The 20,217-nt window shown below is 55.8% G+C and overlaps 2 protein-coding genes across 3 annotated transcripts in view; both read right to left on the bottom strand.

Moving 5' to 3' along the window:
- GNAI3 (G protein subunit alpha i3) overlaps positions 1-12,883 on the bottom strand; it is a 28,652-nt gene extending 15,769 nt beyond the window's left edge. For both annotated transcript variants that reach the window (XM_057375275.1, XM_057375276.1), the window contains exon 1: positions 12,696-12,883. In XM_057375275.1, coding sequence (XP_057231258.1) covers positions 12,696-12,813 — 118 coding nt within the window. In that variant the 5' untranslated portion in view covers positions 12,814-12,883. The remainder of the gene's footprint in view (positions 1-12,695) is intronic.
- A 1,295-nt stretch (positions 12,884-14,178) lies between these two features.
- Positions 14,179-15,483, bottom strand: GPR61 (G protein-coupled receptor 61). The gene has a single exon (XM_057375252.1). It carries the CDS (start codon positions 15,481-15,483, stop codon positions 14,179-14,181), a length of 1,305 nt encoding a protein of 434 aa, XP_057231235.1.
- Between the last annotated feature and the right edge of the window lie 4,734 nt (positions 15,484-20,217).

Below are 20,217 nucleotides of genomic sequence, written 5' to 3'. Positions count from 1 at the left end.
AAGGCAGGCACAGTGTTCCTGAAGTCAGCAGAACTTCAGGACTTCACCTCATGTGGCAGCAGGAGCTCAGCACCATGAGCTGGCTCAGCCATTGCCTTGGGGCTGCTCAGCCTCAAGACTCCYCGAGCTGCACAGCTGGGCTGGCTGTAGGCAAGGAATGATTTGGAGAGATGACTCAGGTGAGCCCAGATGGACTCAAACACTCATAGAATTCCAGACTAGGTTGGGAGGGATCTTGAATCCCATCCTGTTCCACCCCCTGCCACGAGCAAGAACACCTTCCACTATCCCAGATTTCTCCAAGCCCTGTCCAACCTGACCCCGAATTGAGATGGGGCTTCCAGAGATGGGGCAGCCACAGCTGGGCACCCTCTGCCAGGGCCTCCCCACTCTCCCAGGGAACAATTCCCTACATGCCATCTAACCCTGCCCTCTGTCAGCAGGAAGATATTCCCCTTTGTCCTGTCAATCGGGCCCTTGTCCAAAGTTCCTCTCCAGCTCTCCTGAAGCCCCTTTASATCTGAAGTCTCACTGGATCCTTCCCCTCTTCAGGCTGAACATGCCCAGCTCTTCCAGAGCAGCTCAGTGTTTGTGGTCAGGTGCGACAACATTAATACTCTGTGGACTCAGCACTTCCACCCTGGGAGGACACAAGTTCTTATTTTTATTTCTCATGGCCACCCTCCACATTCCCAGGATCCAAGTGCTGTGATTTCAAATCTCCAGTGTCCCCAAACAGCCCCAAATCCAGACTGAGAAGGGGCTTTTGACATGTCCTCTCTGGTTTTGCCTTCTCAGCATCATTTCCCWGTCATTTCCCCCTTAGATCATCCTAAAATAATCTCCTGCCACAGCCAAACTGTTCTACTAGTTACCAACCCCAGCAGATCCGACAATACAACACTAATTCCAACCAGATTCCTTTAACTCCTTCCTTTMCCCCCTCGACCACAAACACTGCTTGATAGGGCAGGAATTCTCCACTCCAGGTTACTCACACCTTACTTCAAAAGGATGAGCAGAGGGAAAATGTAGGAACCCACATCCTCCGAACTGTCTCCTCACMAACACACAACCCCAAAGTGGCTCCTCAGCCATGGCCAAGCAGTGAGTTGTTATTCCTAAAGAAGTTTTTCCTGTTGTTCCAGGTTCTCTCTTTCTCTTTCAGGCAAGAGCCAYCCAGACAAGGTACCTCATTAACTCTCACTGAAAAACATCTGCCCTCCAGCTCCAGCTCTGGAATGGAAAGCTGGGATGGCCCAGAAGGGGGAAATGCCGGGGAAAACAGGGATGAACACTGCCCATGTCTAGTGTGACACAGGAACAGTTTCCCACTCATGAAAGGAGGATTAGATGGGATATCGGGAAGAAATTCAGTGAGGGTGGTGATACCCTGGCAGAGATTTCCCAGAGAAGCTCTGGCTGCCCCAACCCTGGAAGCAACATGGTTTAGTGGAAGGTGTCTCTGCCTGTGGCAGGGGGTACAATGAGATTAGATTTAAGGTCCCTTMCCACCCAAACCTTCCTGGGATTCCATGATTCTGAAGCTCCTCTGTTCTGGAGCCAGACTGGGAGAGCTGGTGGTGTCCAGCCTAGAGAAGGCTCCAGGAAGACCTTAGAGCCCCTTCCGGTGCCTAAAAGGGCTCTAAGAGAGCTGGAGAGAGACTTTGGACAAGGGCCTGGAGGGACAGGATGAGCTTGAATGGCTTCCCACTGGCAAGGGGCAGGGTTAGATGGGATGTCGGGAGGGAATTCTTCCCTGTGAAGGTGGTGAGTGCCTGGCACAAGTTGCCCAGAGAAGCTGTGGCTGCCCCATCCCTGGAAGTGTTCAAAGCCACGCTGGACAGGGCTTGGAGCACCCTGGGATAGTGGGAGGTGTCCCTGCCAATGGCAGGGGAGGTGGAATGGGATGACTGGAAGGTCCTCTCACTCCACTCTAGCCAATCATTCCCATTTTACTCTTTCTTTCCAGATCCAATTTCAACATCTCTAGGTCTCACTTCTGTGCTTGGATGTCTCTCTAAACACTTGCAGATGTTCACATAGGAAAAGCTGCTCTTCCCCTTTTTCCAACCCACTGGAAGGGTTTGCATGAAGAAATCCATATTGGACCAACTCAGCAAACAGCTTTTATCCTGTGCCCTTTGTTCCCAGCTCTGAGGCCCCCAATGTGAGGTGTTAGCACCCAGTGTGGCTCAATCCTTCCGCAGGGGAATAAAAAATGGGAATTTAAATGCTACTGAAAAACTGTTTAAGCTACAGCAAACTGATGCTCCATACTAGAAATTCACATCAAAATGGGTAGAGTTACACTGGAATTCTTGCAGATTCCTCAGGCAAAGCCTCCAACATTGGGATCTTAGGCAGGGACGAGATGAGGAGACAGGAAGACCTCAAAGATCATGAGATGTGAGACTGGATTCAAACCCATGGAAACCAGGGTGCTCCTGGGACATTTCTGCCTGTCAAAGGAAAAGTAAACCTTTCTCTTTTGCTGCCATTAGCACAGCCAGACAGGGACCACGTTCTACCACGAGAAACCAGGGCTGACATCAGCATCAATGTCAAAACACCATGGAAAAACTGCTTCAGAAGCCTTGACTTCTCTTTTCCTAAAATAGCAGCAGGGAACCACTTTATCCCACCCTGGACACAAAGAGCAGCTCATCTGTTACAGAGATTGTCCCACTCGATGGATACACTGGACAAGAATTCCACAATGTCCCTGTCCTCAATGTATCCTTCCACAAGTGTTCAACTATTCCCTCTGGAAACCAGATGGACCAGGCAACATCACAGCTCCTGAAAACACCCACACCTAACCCAGTACATCCCAATAACACCCCAAACCATCCCAGTAAAACCCCAAGTGCTTAGGGAAAAAGCTCAGCACATAAATGCTGCAATTYTATCTCCAAGGGTGGTGATCCCTGTGCAAGTTCCTACAGCCAGATCCCTTCTACCTGCAGAGTAGAAGGGAATTGGAGCAGCTTTCCAGCTATGGCAGCACAGGCCCTGGGAAAGCCAAGGATACAAAGTGGGGAAATTATCATCCAACCACTTCCCCCAAGAAAGCTGGAGGATTTCCTGGAGCAGGAGATGGGAAGCCAAGCAACTTGGCATGGCCAAGCACTGGAGATTACAGGGAAGACAGAAACAAAACACAGCTTGGATTGGGAATTCCAAGGAAGGAATTCCACACAACCCTAGGTTTCTGCTTTAAAATTCTCCAGCAAGGTAGGCCAGACTCCCTACATCTTCCAGACACAAGCATCCAGCTTCCTGCTCCAGAAGGTCCTAAAAATCCGATTTTCAGTGCTTTTTTCCCTGAAGCTGTATCAAAACTGCATTAAACTATACTTCAGGAAAGGAGTTCCACACACACAATTAAAGGGAAAAGCCCTGGAGCATCTGCAAGTTTCTGAAGAGAAACCAGGTCACTGCTGAAACAAATCCTTCCAGGGCTGGAACAGGGATGCACCCGGAAAATCCATTAAAGCACAAGTGARGAAGATAAAACTGAAGGGCCTGACACGGATGTGTGGCTTCCACCTCCAGCAACAGCCAGCTGAGAAACTGCAGGGATTTGGCAGAACTCCACCAGCCCATTCCTGAGGTGCTGCAACCCTTGGTAARTTCCCAAATCCAGGGGTATTTCCCAGCAAATCCAACATCCCCTGTTAAAAAGCTTGGGAATAACCCCAAGTGTTCACTTGAAACTCCAGGGGTGAGTAACAGAGCTGGGAATGTGACAGGACCCTCCATATGTGGAGCAGGTTGGAAGCAATGCCAGATCACCTGGCTGTGGTTACAGCTCCCAAATCCCAAATGGAACCAGATCCCCTCAGACAGGCTAAAAGGGGCCAAAACAACAGCATGACCAMGTTGGGAGGAGTCAGATCCAAAAATATCCAGTGGTTTTAGAGCCACTGGAAGTGTGGGGCAGGAGCTGCCCGAAACACCCCAAATTCTGATGGGTATCTCCCTGATAAACAGATTTTAGTTAACACTCATCCCCACATCCCACCCCACAAGGAATGTGGACACCTCCCCTTACACACCAGCACCCTCAGTTTTCCACAGCACTGMATTCCTGAATTGTATTCCATGTGGAATATCTCCCCAACAGCCTCCAGCATCCCATGGACCTGTGCAGCCACATTTGGGGAAAGCTGAACTATCAAATCCTCATCCTCCTCACCACTTCTCTCCTTCCAGTCTCACTGTGGGATGCATATCCTAACACCCCAACCTTCCACAGCTATCATCCCTGATAACATAGATCCCATATTCCCTTGTCAAAGTTCTTTTATTTCAATCGACACCTAGAAAACTCTTGGATACCACAGAATCACACKCAGCAAAAGAATTGCACTGGGAATCAGGAGAAAGGGAAACACACTGGAGAAAAGAGCAGCAGTGTTGTACCACCAGACTTGAAAAATCCAGCTGCTGTTGGAAAAGTCAACAGGAATCAGAAGAGATTAGGCTGACACCTCTAGTTCCACAAGAATGATCGGAAAAACAATATATTCAAATAAAACACGGCACATGGACTCGCTACAGCCTCACTCCAGAGGGAACAGGGGCCAATGGTACACGATAAATCACTTGAGGCTGGCACTGCCTTTGAAGGAAATAAAAGTGGAAGCTTTGGTAAGGAATGGCATATTGAAAACAGGAGCAACACTAGCCCTGGGATCACTTCAGTGAAATTCTAAGCACTGCTGGGTCTGCTGGAGCACATGGACTGAAGCTGACATGGCTTCTCCCACCGAAAGGTACCTGGAARATGCACAGGAAGAGCAGCAGCCCCAAGCAAAGATTTAGAATCACAGAAAGAATTCTGGAATGGTTTGGGTTGAAAAGGACCTTAAATCCCATCCCATTCCACCCCCTGCAATGTGCAGGGACACCTTTCACTATCCCAGGGTGCTCCAGGTCTGTCCAGCCTGGCCTTGGATGTTTCCAGGGATGGGGTAGCCACAGCTTCTCTGGGCACCCTGTGCCAGGGCCACCCCACCCTCACAGGGAAGGATTCCTTCCCAATATCCCATCTAACCCTGCCCTCTGGCAGTGGGAAGCCATTCCCCCTTGTCCTGTCCCTCCATCCCTTATCCCACGCCCCTCTCCAGCGCTCTTGAGCCCCCATTAGGCACTGGAAGGGGCTCTAAGGTCTCCCAGGAACCTTTTCTTCTCCAGGCTGAACATCCCAGCTCCCCCAGACTGGCTCCACAATAGAGGGGTTTTCCTTTTTTCCTGGAAACTATTGGAGCCTCAACCCTGTTTTAATTAAAGGCTTTGACCATGTAACAATTATTCTAAAGCTTAGMAACATCCCATGACCATTCAGCAGGTTGAAATATTGCCAGGAATTCTGCACCATTCCTGMGAAAGATCAGGTTGGAGGAACCTGCACCTGTCTCCTACACCCAGACCTGAGTGACSACTGACAGCTCTGAGAAATTCCTCAAGGAGTAGCCACAAATCAGCAGCAAATAGCCACAAATCTGCTGCACTCGTGAAAGTGYTTCAGGTCAGRCTGGATGGGGCTTGGAGCAACCTGGTCTGGTAGGAGGTATCTGTGCATACGGCAGGGGGTGGAACTGGATAAGCCTTAAAATCCTTCCCAGTTCAAATCATCCTGGGATTTTATGAGTGCAGATTCAGCCCAGAGCTCAGATTTGCATTTGTTTTTCCAGCTCTTTGATCTCCCCCAGGAGTGTTTTGAAGGAATTGTGGCTGTTGTTGAGCAGCATGGCTGGAGACCCCCATGGAGAGGCCTTGTGTGGCTCTTGGCTGAACATCAAACCACCATCTCCAGCCTCCTGGGCACCCCCTGATCCCAACAGCTCCTCATCCACACACTTAGGGGATTACAGGATCAYGGAATGGGTTGGGAGGGGCTGTAAAGCTCTTGCCATTCCAGCCCCTGCCATGGGCAGGGACACCTTCCASTAGAYCAGGTTGCTCCAAGCCCCATCCAACCTGGCCTGGARCAYWTAYAGGGATGGACARCTTAGAGCCCCTTYCAGWGCCTAAAKGGGTCCAGGAGAGCTGGAGAGGGACTTTGAGCAAGGGYTGGAGTGTCAGGACAAGGGRGAATGGCTTCYCAYTGCCAGRGGGCAGGGTTAGATGGGACRTTGGGAAGGAATTCTGCCCTGTGAGGGTGGCGAGGCCCTGGCACAGGGTGCCCARAGMAGCTGCCCCATCCCTTGAAGTGCCCAGTGCCAGGTTGGACAGGGCTTGGAGCAGCCTGGGATAGTGGRWGGTGTCCCTGTCCAYGGAATGAGATGTRCTCCAACYCAAACCAYTCCAGGATTTAATGATAAATGGACATGCTTGGAGATATGGGATAAAAAGGCCAAGTCTGGTGTCTTTGGATCCAAGTCTGGTGGTGACAGGAAAGAAACAGCCAAGCAAGGCCTGTAAAATGGGAGTTAGATGGCAAAGCAGTGGCTAACTTGGAAAGAGGGAACAGTGAGAAGAGATGGACTCGGAAAAGATATTTCGTTTTCCTGATTATTAAATTGTCATCTTGAGCTGGGCTTGTTTTTAAAAGCCAAACATCCACTGAATTTCCTGCAGAGACAACAATCCTGAGCTGTTCCAAACATGCAGCCAGGCTCTCSCTGCCATGCAGCTCCTGCTGAGGGAAAAGCTCATTCCCCAAACACTGGGAGCTGGTGGGGGATGGAGACCCCAAACCACCGAGCTCCAGGAGGCCAACCTTGTRCTTCAGCATTCCCAGTGTTTGTTTCTAAAGCTGACCCAGGCAGTACYACCCTGGTAACTGGAGAAGGTTAAAGGAGGCACCGAAGTGACCAAACACCAACTGGGAAAACATGAAACAAGAGCCGGGCATCGGATCCCCAGGAACAAAGGAGACAGCACAGGGATCACCACAAAGAGCGTGCTGAAAAAATAATCGGCATCTGTCCCTCATTTCAGCTCCAAACCCCATTTAAGTCATTAAAAGACCATTTTTCCATCCCATTTCTGCAGAGAACAAGTGCCCGATGCATCCCAGGAGGTGCGGACACAGCTCTGCTCACTCCAAACTTCCAGAAGATTAGATTCATGATYTAATTAAAAAATTCCTCTTCACAACTCCCTCTGCTCTTCCGAGAAAAGTTATTTGAATGCCCTGCCTCAGAATTTAATGAAACTTGAACCATATCCAGAGGGCTCATGGAGGATAGATGGAATCGCAGCTCCTCAACCGAGCTGTCTGCTGGAAATGGTCCATCCCCAAATCCCAGTGCTGGGCATGGACACTCACCCACGTGTCCTGACAGGAGCACGTGATGTACACATGACACAGGGGACAGAAGAATTCCCATCCCACAGCTGGAAAATGGTATTGTGCAGAAAAGAGGGTGTTTGACCCTCTTGGAACGAAACCTCTTTTCCAGGAGATTCAATAAATCACGGYTGATTCCTGAAAAACTTGAGGGGTTCAGGCACTCTGGAGAAGGCTGGTTCTGGAGATAAGGAGCACTTTGCCTGTCCTGCATCTGGTTTTGATGGGAAAAGGRCAGAACTGAAAGTCAAGGGGAAGGTTCACAGAGACCCAATGGAAAGGTGGGAACACATGGGTGGAATCTGCAGCTCCAACACCTGAGGACAGGGAAATTGCAGYCTCCAGTGCAGCTGCAAAAAGACCTCCATGGAACTCAAACCCCACAGAAAAGCTTTATTTCCCAAGAGAKCTGATTTGCTATCAAATTAATTATGATCATGGAATCATGGGATTGTTAAGGTTGGCCAAGCCCTCTGCATTCATCGAATCCAACTGTATCCCAGTCCAACTGTATGTGCACCCTRATCCATGTCCCAAGGGCTATATCCACACATTTTTTTAACAYTTCCCGGGATGGAAACTCCACCATGCCCTGAGCAGCCTGTGCCAGGGCTGGACAACCTTTGCCATGAAGATATTTTCCCTGATATCCACCCTAAACCTTCCCTGGTATAATCTGGCCTGAGCCAGGTCCTTGTGAACTGTGTGAGGAGAATCTTCCCATGGCCACGAGTCACCAGGAATCTCCAGGAGACCCAGGTACCTACAGGATCAGAGAAAACAGCTCCCTGCAGCTTTTTCAGCAGGATTCCTACATCACATCCTACAAGGAAGGACATGTGGAGCAGCAGCCACTGCTGGGACAACATCTGAAGATCAACACCCCATCACAGAGCTTTGTATCAGCATTCCCAGGGCATTCAGCAGCTCCAGAGCTGAGGAGCAGCCAGGTCTAACCCCCTCTGGAACACGGATCCACAGCACAGCTGCTKGGCTCCAAGAAAAAACACTTTAATTAATGGTATAATTAACTGCAGACCAGATTTGCATCCCCAGAAAACACTTTCCTACCCTAAACCAAAACACAACCAAAACAGTGCTGAGGAAGCTTCGGAGAATTCAGGAAAGAAAAAAAGGTTGGAAAAATCAGTGTCAGGAAAAAGCCAAGGGCTCCTGGAGCAGTGCAGGAGGGTGAATTATGCAAATTAAGGTTATTTTAAAACAAACCTATGCATTTAATTATTTTTGCATTAATTAGCAGCACCACTTCAACATAATTACACACAGTATCCAAAGCCAGGGAMGCTGTCCAGGCTGGATAACAGGGTGTTTTGGGCAAAAACAGTTCAGTGTTGGTGCATGCACAGAGCCAGAGCCATAAAAATGCTGTTCACACAAGGAATGGGACAACTCTGGAATCCAGCTTTACCACTTGGGGTCACACAAACCCCTGAGACACGGCACAGAACATGCCAGACCTTTGAAAAAGTGCTGCAAGTGGAGCAAAGGATCTGGGTTAGCTCCTCACCCAAGCAGGAAGGGCTCCAGCACCCTCCTCCATTTGGCTGCTCATCCCAACTGGAAAATTCTGCCAAGGTTTCCACGTCAGCAGAACTGTGTATGTGCCTGCTGAGGAGCCTTTTCCTGGGGGCAAATGGGAGCAGAGAAATGGGAGTGAGGGCTCCTGGGCCATTCCCAGCATGTTGCCAGCCTCCCGAGCCATTTCCAGCCTCCCAGGAGCTTTGGCTGCTGTTCCAGAGAGAGAACCCCTGGTCCCCATCACTCCAACCATGCCGGTTGCCAGCAGAGCTGCCAGTGTCATTCCAACCCAGAACAATAATTACATCCCACAGGGCTGTAACAACCAGGGGCAGTCATTATTCAATGCTCGGGTTTCATTTGTTTGATAAAATATCCCCAATTGCTCAACAAATTTCRGAGTTGTGAAAGGGAAACACAAGAGAGGGACTTTAAATCCCTGTGGAGAAGCTGCTGGGAACAGCTTCAGGATTGACATCTCAGCAATTTTGTGGTTATCCAGGTGGTGGGGTTACTTCCTCCAACATCCAAACCCTCTCCCAGGTGGAAGGTGCTGAAAAAATCAATCCAAAGCTCCTGGGAGAAGTGAACACACCTGGGATTCTCTCTCCTTCCTCCCCTGCTCAAGAGAAGATAARGGTTATGGAGGAGAGAAATGAAAACACACCAAAACTCTGATTTGGGGATTTCTGACTTCCTRTCCTCTCAAATATCTCCTGATTTTTGGGATATTTGACTTCCTTTCTTTTCCTCTCCTAAGATCTTCCAATTCAGGCTGTATTTGCCTTCCTCTTCTCTTCCCAAATCTCCTCATTTCAGATAAGTTTTACTTACTTTCCTGCTCTTCTCCTGAATCCCCCAAATTTAGCTGTATTTGCTTTCCACTCTTCTATTATATCTCCCGCTTTTGGTTGTATTTGCCTTACTCTTGCTCTCCTCTCCCAGATCTTCTGATTCAGGCTGCATTTCACTTCCTCTTTTTTCCCCAAATCTCCCAATTTTCAGTGCCTTTATCTTCTTCCCTCTCTTCTCTCCCTAACCTCTTATTTTCAGGTGTATTTTACTTCCTCTTCCTCTCCTCTCCCACATATCTCCTGATTTTCACGTGTATTTGATTCCTCTCCCAAATCCCCTGATTTGGGCTGTATTTCACTTCTTCTCCTCTCCCAAATTTCACTAAATTTGCCTTTTTCTCCTTCTCCTCTCCCAACCCTCCATATTCTGGGTCCATCCGTGCCTCCCCAGCCTCCTCACACCCCAGCTGGGAAGGATCCAGCTTCYTCTCTGCAGGCACAGCTTTTCCTTACTCATCACAACTCTGCAGATCTCAAACTGGGGCAGCTCTTTTAGCAGAGCTGGGAAGGATGTGTGGATTCCAAACTTCAGGAAAAATCCATTTTTTTTTCACCAACTCTGAGAGAGGCAGGAACCACTCACGCAACAACCCAAGGTCTTGCAGATCTAAACAATTTTATATGGGATAAAAAACCCTTCCTCAAACAATAGAAAAATCCTCATGGACTTTTCCATCGGCCTCTGGTGCCTCATTGAAAGGATATCCCCCCTGCAGGTAATTTCTTCTGGGAATGCCCTGTTCTGCTTTACCTGCACATCAAGAAGGATATGTGTRAGGAGATTCCAGCACTCTCTGGTATTCCCAGGAATCACCACACTCAGTTTTAAAACCAGGAAACACCTGAGAGAGATTTGCAAGTGACAGCCAGGTGCAAACCTGACCTGGGATCAGGTAGATCCAGAGGTATGTCCAGAGCAACATTCCAGTTACTCCTAAAAAGCTCCTCATCTGAAGACACACTAGGAAATGTAGGAATTTCCCTGCAATCCAAACCCAGCAACAACCCAAAATCAGCTGCTGCTCTGAGTTTTAAAGCCTCACCTAGTTTTTAACATATTCCAATTGACTATGGTATGATTTTTGGGAAACTCCCCCCATACCATGTTACTGATAAAACCAATCTCAGCCTTGAAGCCCTCGGTGCCTTGTTAAAAACAAAAATATGAGGAAAGAAATATTCCAGCCAGAGAATGTGCAAGTGTTGCTTAATAACACCAAAACAAACACCTGGAGAACAAAGGATTCTCCTGACACACAGCCAAGAGCTTTCCCAYGGACACACCAAGTACAACGCTTGGAGCAGCTCCAGCAGGGAGTGAAGAAAATGGGTGAAATGGGAAAGAAAAAGGATTCCTGGAGCAGGATGGTTCCTTAACACATCCTGCTCTAACAGGACCCACTCAGCGCTGCTGTTCAGATCTTCACAGACTCCATCTGTCTCCTCYGAGACAGAAAAATCAGGATAACCAAAAATATGCACCAAGACCTTGAAAAGAGAGACCAGCCTGAGCAGATGGTTCATCAGCCCTGAGTGGWGCTCATAAAATGCGAGGATTTGAACAGAATTCCGGAATCCCAGACTGGTTTGGGTTGGAAGCTCATCCCATTCCGACCCCTGCCATGGACAGGGACACCTTCCACTGTCCCAGGCTGCTTTAAGCCCTGTCCAACCTGGCCTTGGACACTTCCAGGGATCCAGGGGCAGCCACAGCTTCTCTGGGCACCCTGTGCCAGGGCCTCCCCACCTTCCCAGGGAAGAACTCCTTCCCCATATCCCATCTAACCCTGTCCTCTGGCAGTGGGAAGCCATTTCCCCTCRTCCTGCAATTCTAGGCCCTTGTCCCAAGTCCTTCTCCAGCTCTTCTGGAGCCYCTTTAGGCACTGGAAGGGGCTCTAAGGTCTCCCTGGAGCCTTCTCCTCCCCAGCTCTCCCAGCCTGGCTGCAGAATCACAGAAAGCCAGGATGTTTTGGGTGAGAAGGGACCTTAAAACTCTTCTCACTCCAGCTCCTGCCACAGGGAGAGACACTTTTCACTATCCCAGGTTGCTCCAAGTCCTGTCCAACCCGGCCTTGGATGCTCTGAGGAATAGGACAGACACAGCTTCTCTGGGCAACCTGTGCCAGGGCCTCACCAGCCTCATAAGGAGGGATTTCTCCCCAGTATCCAATTTCTTCCCAGTTTCTCATCYCAATCTGCTCCCCCAGCCTTCAGAGAGGGCAGTTTCTGTCTCCTCTGAGCTCCCATCTTCATTCCCAAGAACTCCAAAACACAGAYTAAATACAGCAAAACTCCGCTAAAGGGAATCTGCTGCCCTTCCTAAAGGGAAATCCTCCATCCAGCTCTTCCTAAATCCCGAGAAAAAGCCAAAAGGCAGAGAATTCACACCTCCCGTTCCCATGCACTGAATCCCCGCAGGATCTCCCATTCCGCTGGTCCCAAATGATGCACGGACACTCGGAGCCGTTTTTCCCATACTCCCTGACCGGGACTTTAATTCCAGCCCCAGCATWCCCTCCCTTCCCTGCCCGGACCCGCGGGATGAGACGGGCCAATCTCCCAGACTTAGCCCAATCCCACCGGGGAGGGATCCCCTCCCCCCATCGGCCAGGGGGGAACACGGGGAACATCCATCGGGACACGGAGGAGACATTCCACCGGGAAAAGCCCAAGAGCCGCATCCCAGGACAGCTCAGAACACTTTCACATCCCAGCAAAAGGATGGGATAAACCATGCCCTCCGCCTCGAAAAGGAACCAGGGATCCCTCGGACCCCTCCTCAGCCCTCCCAGGGATCCCTCACGATTCTTCTCAGGCTCCCCAGGGATCCCTCGGACCCCTCCTCAGCCCTACCAGGGATCCCTCACGATTCTCCTCAGCCCCTCCAGAGACCCCCACTTTCCCATTCCCAAACTCCTTCCTGAGGGCCCTTTTCCCCTCCAAAATCCCTCCTGAGACCGGAAACCCCCATTCCCCTCTCCTCTTCGGTCTCTCCTCACCGAGCAGCAGCAGTTTMACCTCCTTGGCCGCCTTCTCGCCGTCTTCCCGCAGGTTGCGGTCGATCATTTTACTCCTCTCCACCGCCGCCTTATCCTCGGCACTCAGCGTGCACCCCATGGCGGCGGCGGGGGCGGCCGGGCGGCCGGGGACGGGGGGWCAGGGACCGGGATTGGGATCGGGRCCGGGATYGGGAYCGGGATTGGGGCCGGGATCGGGATCGGRATCGGGGCCGGAGCTGCCTCGGCCCGGGCGGCTCCTGAGGCGGCGCCGGATTTCCGGTCTCGCGCCGCAAGGCACGCCGGGAAATGAAGTCCTCCTGGCTGAACGGGCAAGGCGGGTGGTACTTCCGCCTCGGTAGAGCGGGGCATGATGGGAGAAAACATCATCTTCCGCCACGTTAGAGAGGAGTATGAACGGAAAAGAAGCGCTTTACTTCCGCCTCAATAGAGTGAGGCATGATGGGAGAAATCATCACTATCTTCTGCCTCGTTAGAGCGAGACATGATGGGAAATTCCCTACTTCCGTCTCGGGTTGCAGGGCATGATGGGAGTTGTAGTCCTCGCCGGGGTCGGTGGAGTCCGTGGCGCCCCCAGAGCCCCCCCTGCCCTCCCCCGCCCGCCCTCATGATGGGGGTCCGGGATCTGCACCCTGCAGAGGATGCGGGGCGCGATCGGGGGAATGGGAGCTGGTCTCTGGGGCTGAGGAGGGGTCTCAGGGCAATGGGGGCATGGAGGGGACCCCCCTCCGCAGGCGACCCGCCCCTCCCACCACCCCTCCTCGACTGTAGAGGGGTCACACAGGGGTGGTGGGCATGGAGACACTGCTCCTGGGGAGACCCCAAACATAAGCCACCCACTCTTATCCCTGGCCCATCACTGGGCTTGTGCCCCCCAACTGCTGCCCCCAACCCCGGTGATACCACGGGACCCCCCAGTGCCCCCCACCGCATCAACCCAGCGAGGGTCGTGGGACCTCCCCCAGCCACCTGTGATGGCAGCAACGAGGACCCTCGCACACCCCAATGAGCATCGTGGGCCCAGCAATCCCCCCAGCAACAAGGACTCCATACACATCAGCAAGAGCCATGGGACCCCCAATTCCCTGCTGTGGTGACAGAGACCCCCCCACACCGCAATGAGTGCTATGGGACCCCACAGCGGTGAGAATCCCTCCCACTCCAGGCAGTGCCATGGGACCCCCAGCTCTCTGTGGCTGCAGCCCCCACCCCATCACCCCGGTGGGCATTGTGGGACCCCCAATCCCCTGTGGCTGCAGCGAGGACCCCCCACACTCCAGCGAGAATTTTGGTACCCCCAACCCCCCTCACGGGCAGCCGTGAGCCCCTTGGCAGTGTGATACCCCCAGCCCAGTAAATCCTGTGGGATCTCCAACCCTCCACGGCGGTGACAAATCCCCCACAACAAGTCACCAATGACCACTTGTCCCCTGACAGCCACATTTACCCCATCCTCCCCCAAACGCTACAGCCCCGCTTTGGCAGAGCCCGCCACGGGTACAAACACCCCGCTGCCCCCACCCCACTCCGTCCCCTCCGCCGCYGCCTCCTCCTCGATCTGCCCCGGGATGCGAAAATCCACGGGGGGCAGGTCCCGCTCAGGGCTGGGGGGCTCTGGYGGGCGGCCGGTGCTCTGGAGGAACTGCAGAAAGTTCTCCTCGATGGAGCCCTCGCGGCTGGGCAGCCGCAGGTCCTCCTCGGGGGGCTGCTTGAAGAAGCAGGTGAGGAGCCGGCCGAGCTCCCCGCGGATCTGGCGGTTGAGGCAGCCGTAGAAGAAGGGGTTGGAGGTGAAGCAGCAGAAGCCCAGCCAGGTGACCACGGTCTCGGCCGCCGGCCCGGCCAAGGGCCGAGTGCTCAGCGCCGTRTACAGCTGGAAGGAGAAGTAGGGCAACCAGCAGAAGAGGAACTGGCCGCCCACGGCCAGCAGCACGGCGACCGCCTTGCCCCCGCCGAACATCCTCTGCGGGGTGGTCCGAGGAGCCCCCGAGCTGGTGACCATGGTGGAGCGGCTGCTGAGCGAGGCTGAGCGCTGGCGCGGCGTCTCCAGCCAGGTGGGCGGCGGGCCGTGGTGCATGGCCGCCACCCGCGCCACCTTGAACATGCCGCAGTARACCACCACGATGATGAGGAGGGGCAGCACGAAGTAGAAGGCGGCGAAGAAGACCACGAAGACCTTGCAGGACGGCCCRCGGCTCCACTGCAAGGAGCAGCCGTGAGCGCCGGGCGCCGGCGGGCGGTCGGGGGACAGCCAGCCCAGCACGGGCACCAGCGAGGTGGCCACGGCCTTGAGCCACACGCCGGCCAGCACTCCGGCCACCAGCCCCGCGGTCATCCGCACCTCGTAGCGCAGCGGGTGCACCACGTAGTAGTAGCGCTCCACGTTGACGGTGGAGATGGAGAGGATGCACATGGAGGTGAGGCACACGCTGAGGAACAGGTAGACGCGGCACACGGCCTCGCCCAGCCCCGGGCTCTCAAACACGGCCGAGCCCGACAGCATCTCCARCGGCATCAGCGTCAGGGCGGCCAGGAAATCCACCAGGCACAGGTGGAACACGAAGACGAACTTGCGGAGCGCCGGCGTCTTGGCGATGACCGTCATGACGGCGGCGTTGCCCACGATGGCCGTCAGGTCCAGCAGCACCATGAAGAACAGCCCCACCGACTTGGAGGCCGCGTCCTTGGGCTTGGCCTCGGCGCTGCTGTTGGGGGGCCGGGACCCCCCTCTAGAGCCGTTCCAGCCCCACGGGGAGGGCAGGAAGGGCTCCATGCTGTGCCGCCGGCCTGGCGGCGACTACGGCACAGCCGGGCATCGCCAGGGGTCACATCCTTGGTGCTCCGAGGGCGGCTGGGGGCTGCTCTGGGGGTGGCACTCAGAGTACCCAAAGGTGCCCCCCAGCCCCACTCATCTCCCCGCTGCTCGGCGAGGGGGTACCTGGGGGAGRTGGAGCTGTCACTGGGGGGAGCAGGGCCTGTCACGGGTGACCTGACACCTCCCTGTCACTGAGRGGACTCCTGAGAGATGAACTGGACCCCCAACTACAGCCCCCCTCACATCCAGGGGAGGTGRAGCTGACAGAAAAGGGGARGATACYCTGGGRAGAACCCTGAGAGCTGAGCCGGAKCCCCAATTGCARCTCCCAGGTASCWGGGGGAGGTGGAGCTGTCAGAATAGTTGGGAGACCCTGGGGGGACCCTGAGAGGCCGGGGGGTCTCACAGGTGACCTGTGACAGCCATGGCAGGGGGCACAGCTGTGCTGGGGGGAAGGTGGAGCTGTCATGGGGGAGCACAACCCCGGGGAGACCCCTGAGAGCTGAGCTGGACCCCCACCTGCATCCCACAGGTACCTGGGGGCAGGTGGAGCTGTCAGAACAGGGGGGAGATCCCGACGGGACCCCTGAGAGCCTCGAGTGACCCTCAGCTCAGTTGTGACCCCCATGCACAGCCCCCMGGCACCTGGGGGGGAGGCAGAGCTGCCAGAGGGGACAAAGAGGGCTGAGGGACACCTGAGATCCCGTGGGGGTCCAGCCCAGTTGTGACACCCCACACACAGTCCCTGTCACCCCCCTATCCATCTCTACAACCCCCCACATAAAACCCCTTCCCCAACCAAATGCCTCGTTCCCCCCAAAAATGAGCAATTCTGGGGTAAAACCCCCAAATTCCAATGTTTCAACCCAAACCACCCCAGTGGAGCCCTTTGCCCAGAGCGTGGGGAGCACACGGGGGGACAGGGATGGGTGGGGGGTCCCGAGAATGCGGCGGGGGAGGGCCCAGCACCCCCAAGTCCTGGGTTCACCCCTTGTGCTTCGAGGGCCTTGTGTGACCCCCCCCACGCCGAGCTCACCCCCCTCCATGGGGCCGTGGGGGACCATGAGGAGGATGTGGGGGCTACCCCGGACCCCCCGGCTGTTCCCCACCGGGGCGGGGGTCCCCACCCCTGCACCCGCTGCACCCCGAGGGGGGGATGCTGATGGAACGGGGGTGCAGCCGCGGCTCCCCCCTCCCCCTCTCACTGCCCGCTCCCCTCGGCCAGCGCCCCGGAGCGATGTCACCGCTTGGGGACCCCGCTCCCACCCGCCGGCTGGGGGTCTCGCCCACCTCCCCAGCATCCCCCCACCTTCCCAGGCCGTGGCCCCGGCGGGGCTGCTCGGCCGCGGCACCTACCCCGGGGGTCTGCATGGAGCCGGCCTGTGGGCGTGGGTCCCCGCTCCGGCCGGGGGAGGGGTCGCGGCTGGGGGGTGTCCCCGGGGTGGCGGGGGATGCTCGGGGCCGGAGCCACTGCGGCGAGGGCTGCTCCGCACCGCCCGGCTGCTGGGTCCTAGCGCCGCCCGCCTCGCCACGGTACCCCGGGAACGGCCCCCGCGCCCCCCCGGAGCTGCGGGACCCCCGCCTGAAGCCTGGCTTTGCTCCCCCGCCCCAGTGGAGGACGGAGGTGGGGACACCTCGGGGTGCTGCCCCGCGTATTGCTTCGTGCCTCAGTTTCCCCATTTGGCTCCCAAAAGCGATGGGGAGGGGCCGGGGCCGGCGCTGGGGGAGCGAAGCCCCTCGGGGAAGGGAAGGGGGGAGTTCGGCGGGCGTAACGCGGAGGGGGTCTCAGGTGGGGAGGGGTGGGAAGGGGGGGATGGGGCACAGATTCGCGCGGGGGGGCACAGAGTGGGGATGGGGGTGCCGAGGGTGCCGGGGCCGGCGCTCAGAGGGGTCTCAGAGCCCCCCCGGGTCTGTCCACCCGCACCCCGGCGCCCCTTGCCTTGCTCCCAGTTCAGAAATGGAGCAAAGGGGATGGGGTCAGTGTGATGCCCCCACCCGGCCACGCCCCGTGCCTCAGTTTCCTCAGGTTACAGCCGTTCCCTTCCCGAAAGGGGTGCCCATGTTTTCCACCCCTCCCAAATCCTGCTCGGGCTTTCCTGCCAGCTTTCCCCCTGCATCCCCGAGGGTGCCCGGGTGGGATGCGCGGCCACCAGATCCCATTCCCGGGCTAGGGGGTGACAAGTGGTCCGTGGGTGACGTGTGTCCCTGCGCGCCACGTGGCCATTGCCAGGCTACGGGCTCCCAAAAATAAATCCACCCAAACCAGATTAGAARCGCGGGACCTCGCATGAACCGGCGGCGGCATTCCGGGGCCCGCGGGCGGCTCCCGGTGGGACCCCGGACACCGGGAATGCCGGCAAGAGGGGGATCCCGGTGAGGGGAATAGGGCGGATCCGCGGGGATCCATCCTGCCCGGGGGCGGCCCCTGTGCCAGGAGAAGGACAGGGAGGGATCCTGGTCCTCAGAGTGGGGAACACACGGAATCCCCCTTTTCCTGGGAGCTCGTGTGGGCAGCAAATGCCTGAGGACACCCCTTCACGGTGGACACCCCGCTGTGGTACCCACATCCTGACACTGCGGGCACCCCAGCACCCCAGTCCCCAAGCACCCCCTATCCCAGCACCTTGAGACCCCAGTACAACATCCTGGCTTCCCAGTGCACCCCCTACCCTGGTACCCCAGCATCCTGACAGTACCTGAACACCACAGCACCCTGGCACCCCAGTATTTCAGCACACTGGCACCCCAGTACCTCAGCACCCTGGCACCCCAATGACCCAACATCCCAGTGCCCCAGGGCAGTGGCACCCTAGGGCAGTGGCACCCCAGTACCCCATTTTCCTATCACCCCAACACCCCAGTGCCCTGGCACTCCAAAATATCAGCATCCTGGCAACCTAAGGCTACTGACACCCCAACGCCACTGCCCCAGTCCCCAAGCACCCCACTACTGACACCCCAATATCCTACTATCCCAGTGTGCCAGTCCCCAAGCACCCCACTATCCCAGCACCCTGGCGCCCCAGTAGCCCAACACCCCAGTGCCTCAGGACAGTGTCACCCCAGTGCCTCAGAACAGTGTCACCCCAGTGTCCTGGCACCCCAGTAGCCCAGTACTCTGAGTACCCAGTACTTGAACATTCTGGCACCCCAGCACCCCGATACCCCAGGCTAACCATCCCCCCCATCCCCCTGCACCCCAGTACCCCAATACACTGGGATACTCATCCCCCAGCACCCCTGTACCCCAGAACTCCAATATCTCAGCAGCCAAATACTTCAGTATCCTGGCACCCCCATACCCAATATCTTGAAACCGCAGCACCAAAACACCTCAGTACCCCAATACCCTGTGGTACCAGTGTCCCAGTACCCCAGTACCCCTGGCACCCCAGTACCCCTGGCACCCCAGTACTCCTGGCAACCTGTCCTTGGCAACCCAGTACCTCTGGCACCCCAGTACCCACCGCCTGGCACCCCAGTACCCCTGTCCTTGGCACCCCAGTACCACAGCCTCTGGCACCCCAGTACCCCTGGCACCCTGGTACCCCTGCCCCTGGCACCCCAGTGCCCCAGTCCCTGGCACATCTGCAGGGCCCTTGCCAGACATGCATGTTAAGCACGTTCACACCTGTGTGTGTGTATGTTTGCACACCTGGTTACATGCTTGTGTCATGTGTGGCTGCCTGGGGGGGTCACACGAGTCTGGCGGATACATCTGTGTGTGCACACGTGTGTGGAGGGGCACACACATGTACCCGGGCTGTGCACATGTGTGTGTGTGTGTGCTGACACATGTGTTCTCCCATGCATCACACGCACCCAGGACCAATCCTGCTGCTCCCTGGGATGCTGGAGACACCCAGGGCGCCCCAAGKACACCCAAAGCCCAGCGCTGGGCCGGGGATGTTGGGGTGTGGGAGGGGTCGGGTGTTGGGGAGGGGTTCTGGGCAGTGGGTGCTGGGCAGGGATTAACTCCCGGATTAAAACTGGGAAAATGAGGACGGTCCAAGGACAAAATTCCCTGTCTGATCAAGGGGGGCACCCAGCTGGGGGAGGGATGTTAGGGTGCAGRGAGCAGGGTGAGGGCACCCTGAGGACATCCTGTTCTGTGTTCCACGGGTTCCTTTTAATCCCTGCCCCCCTTCGCAATAAAAAGCTGCATCATCCCAGCATGGTTTGTTCCAGCTCTTTTCCCTCTAATTTTGGACCCAAAATCCGGCACGAATGTTTGGATCTAAAAATACTCTCGGGAAGTACAGCCTCGAGTGGGGGTGCGGGGCTCCCTGATGGCTGGGGCTGTGACACCCAGCAGTGCCTCTCGGGGGGTGCCCTAGGGCGGGGGTCCCCTCGGTCCCAGCGGTGGTGGGTGGGGCTGTGGGATAGCTCAGGAATTCAGGGTGGAATGGGGAGTGTGGGGCTGTGCCATGGGGTGTGGGGATGGGAGTGGGGTGGGACTGGGAGTTTAGGGGGAGCTGGGGATGACATGGGATGGGATGGGGACGGACAAAGGGCTAGGACGGGGATGACAGTTGGGGTGAGATGGGATGGGGGCATGGGGAAGGGGAGAGGAATGGGGGTAAGGATGGGCACAGGGATGGGGCAGAGATGATGGGGATAGGACAGGGACGGGGATGGGGATGAGAGCCAGGATGGGATTGGATCAGAGTGGATGAAATGGGAATGGGGATA

Source organism: Malurus melanocephalus, unplaced genomic scaffold, assembly GCF_030028575.1.
Source record: "Malurus melanocephalus ecotype Western Australia unplaced genomic scaffold, MMel_1.1 scaffold_243, whole genome shotgun sequence".
Classification (NCBI taxonomy): Eukaryota; Metazoa; Chordata; class Aves; order Passeriformes; family Maluridae; genus Malurus; species Malurus melanocephalus.
This window is presented reverse-complemented; position numbering and strand designations above follow the sequence as displayed.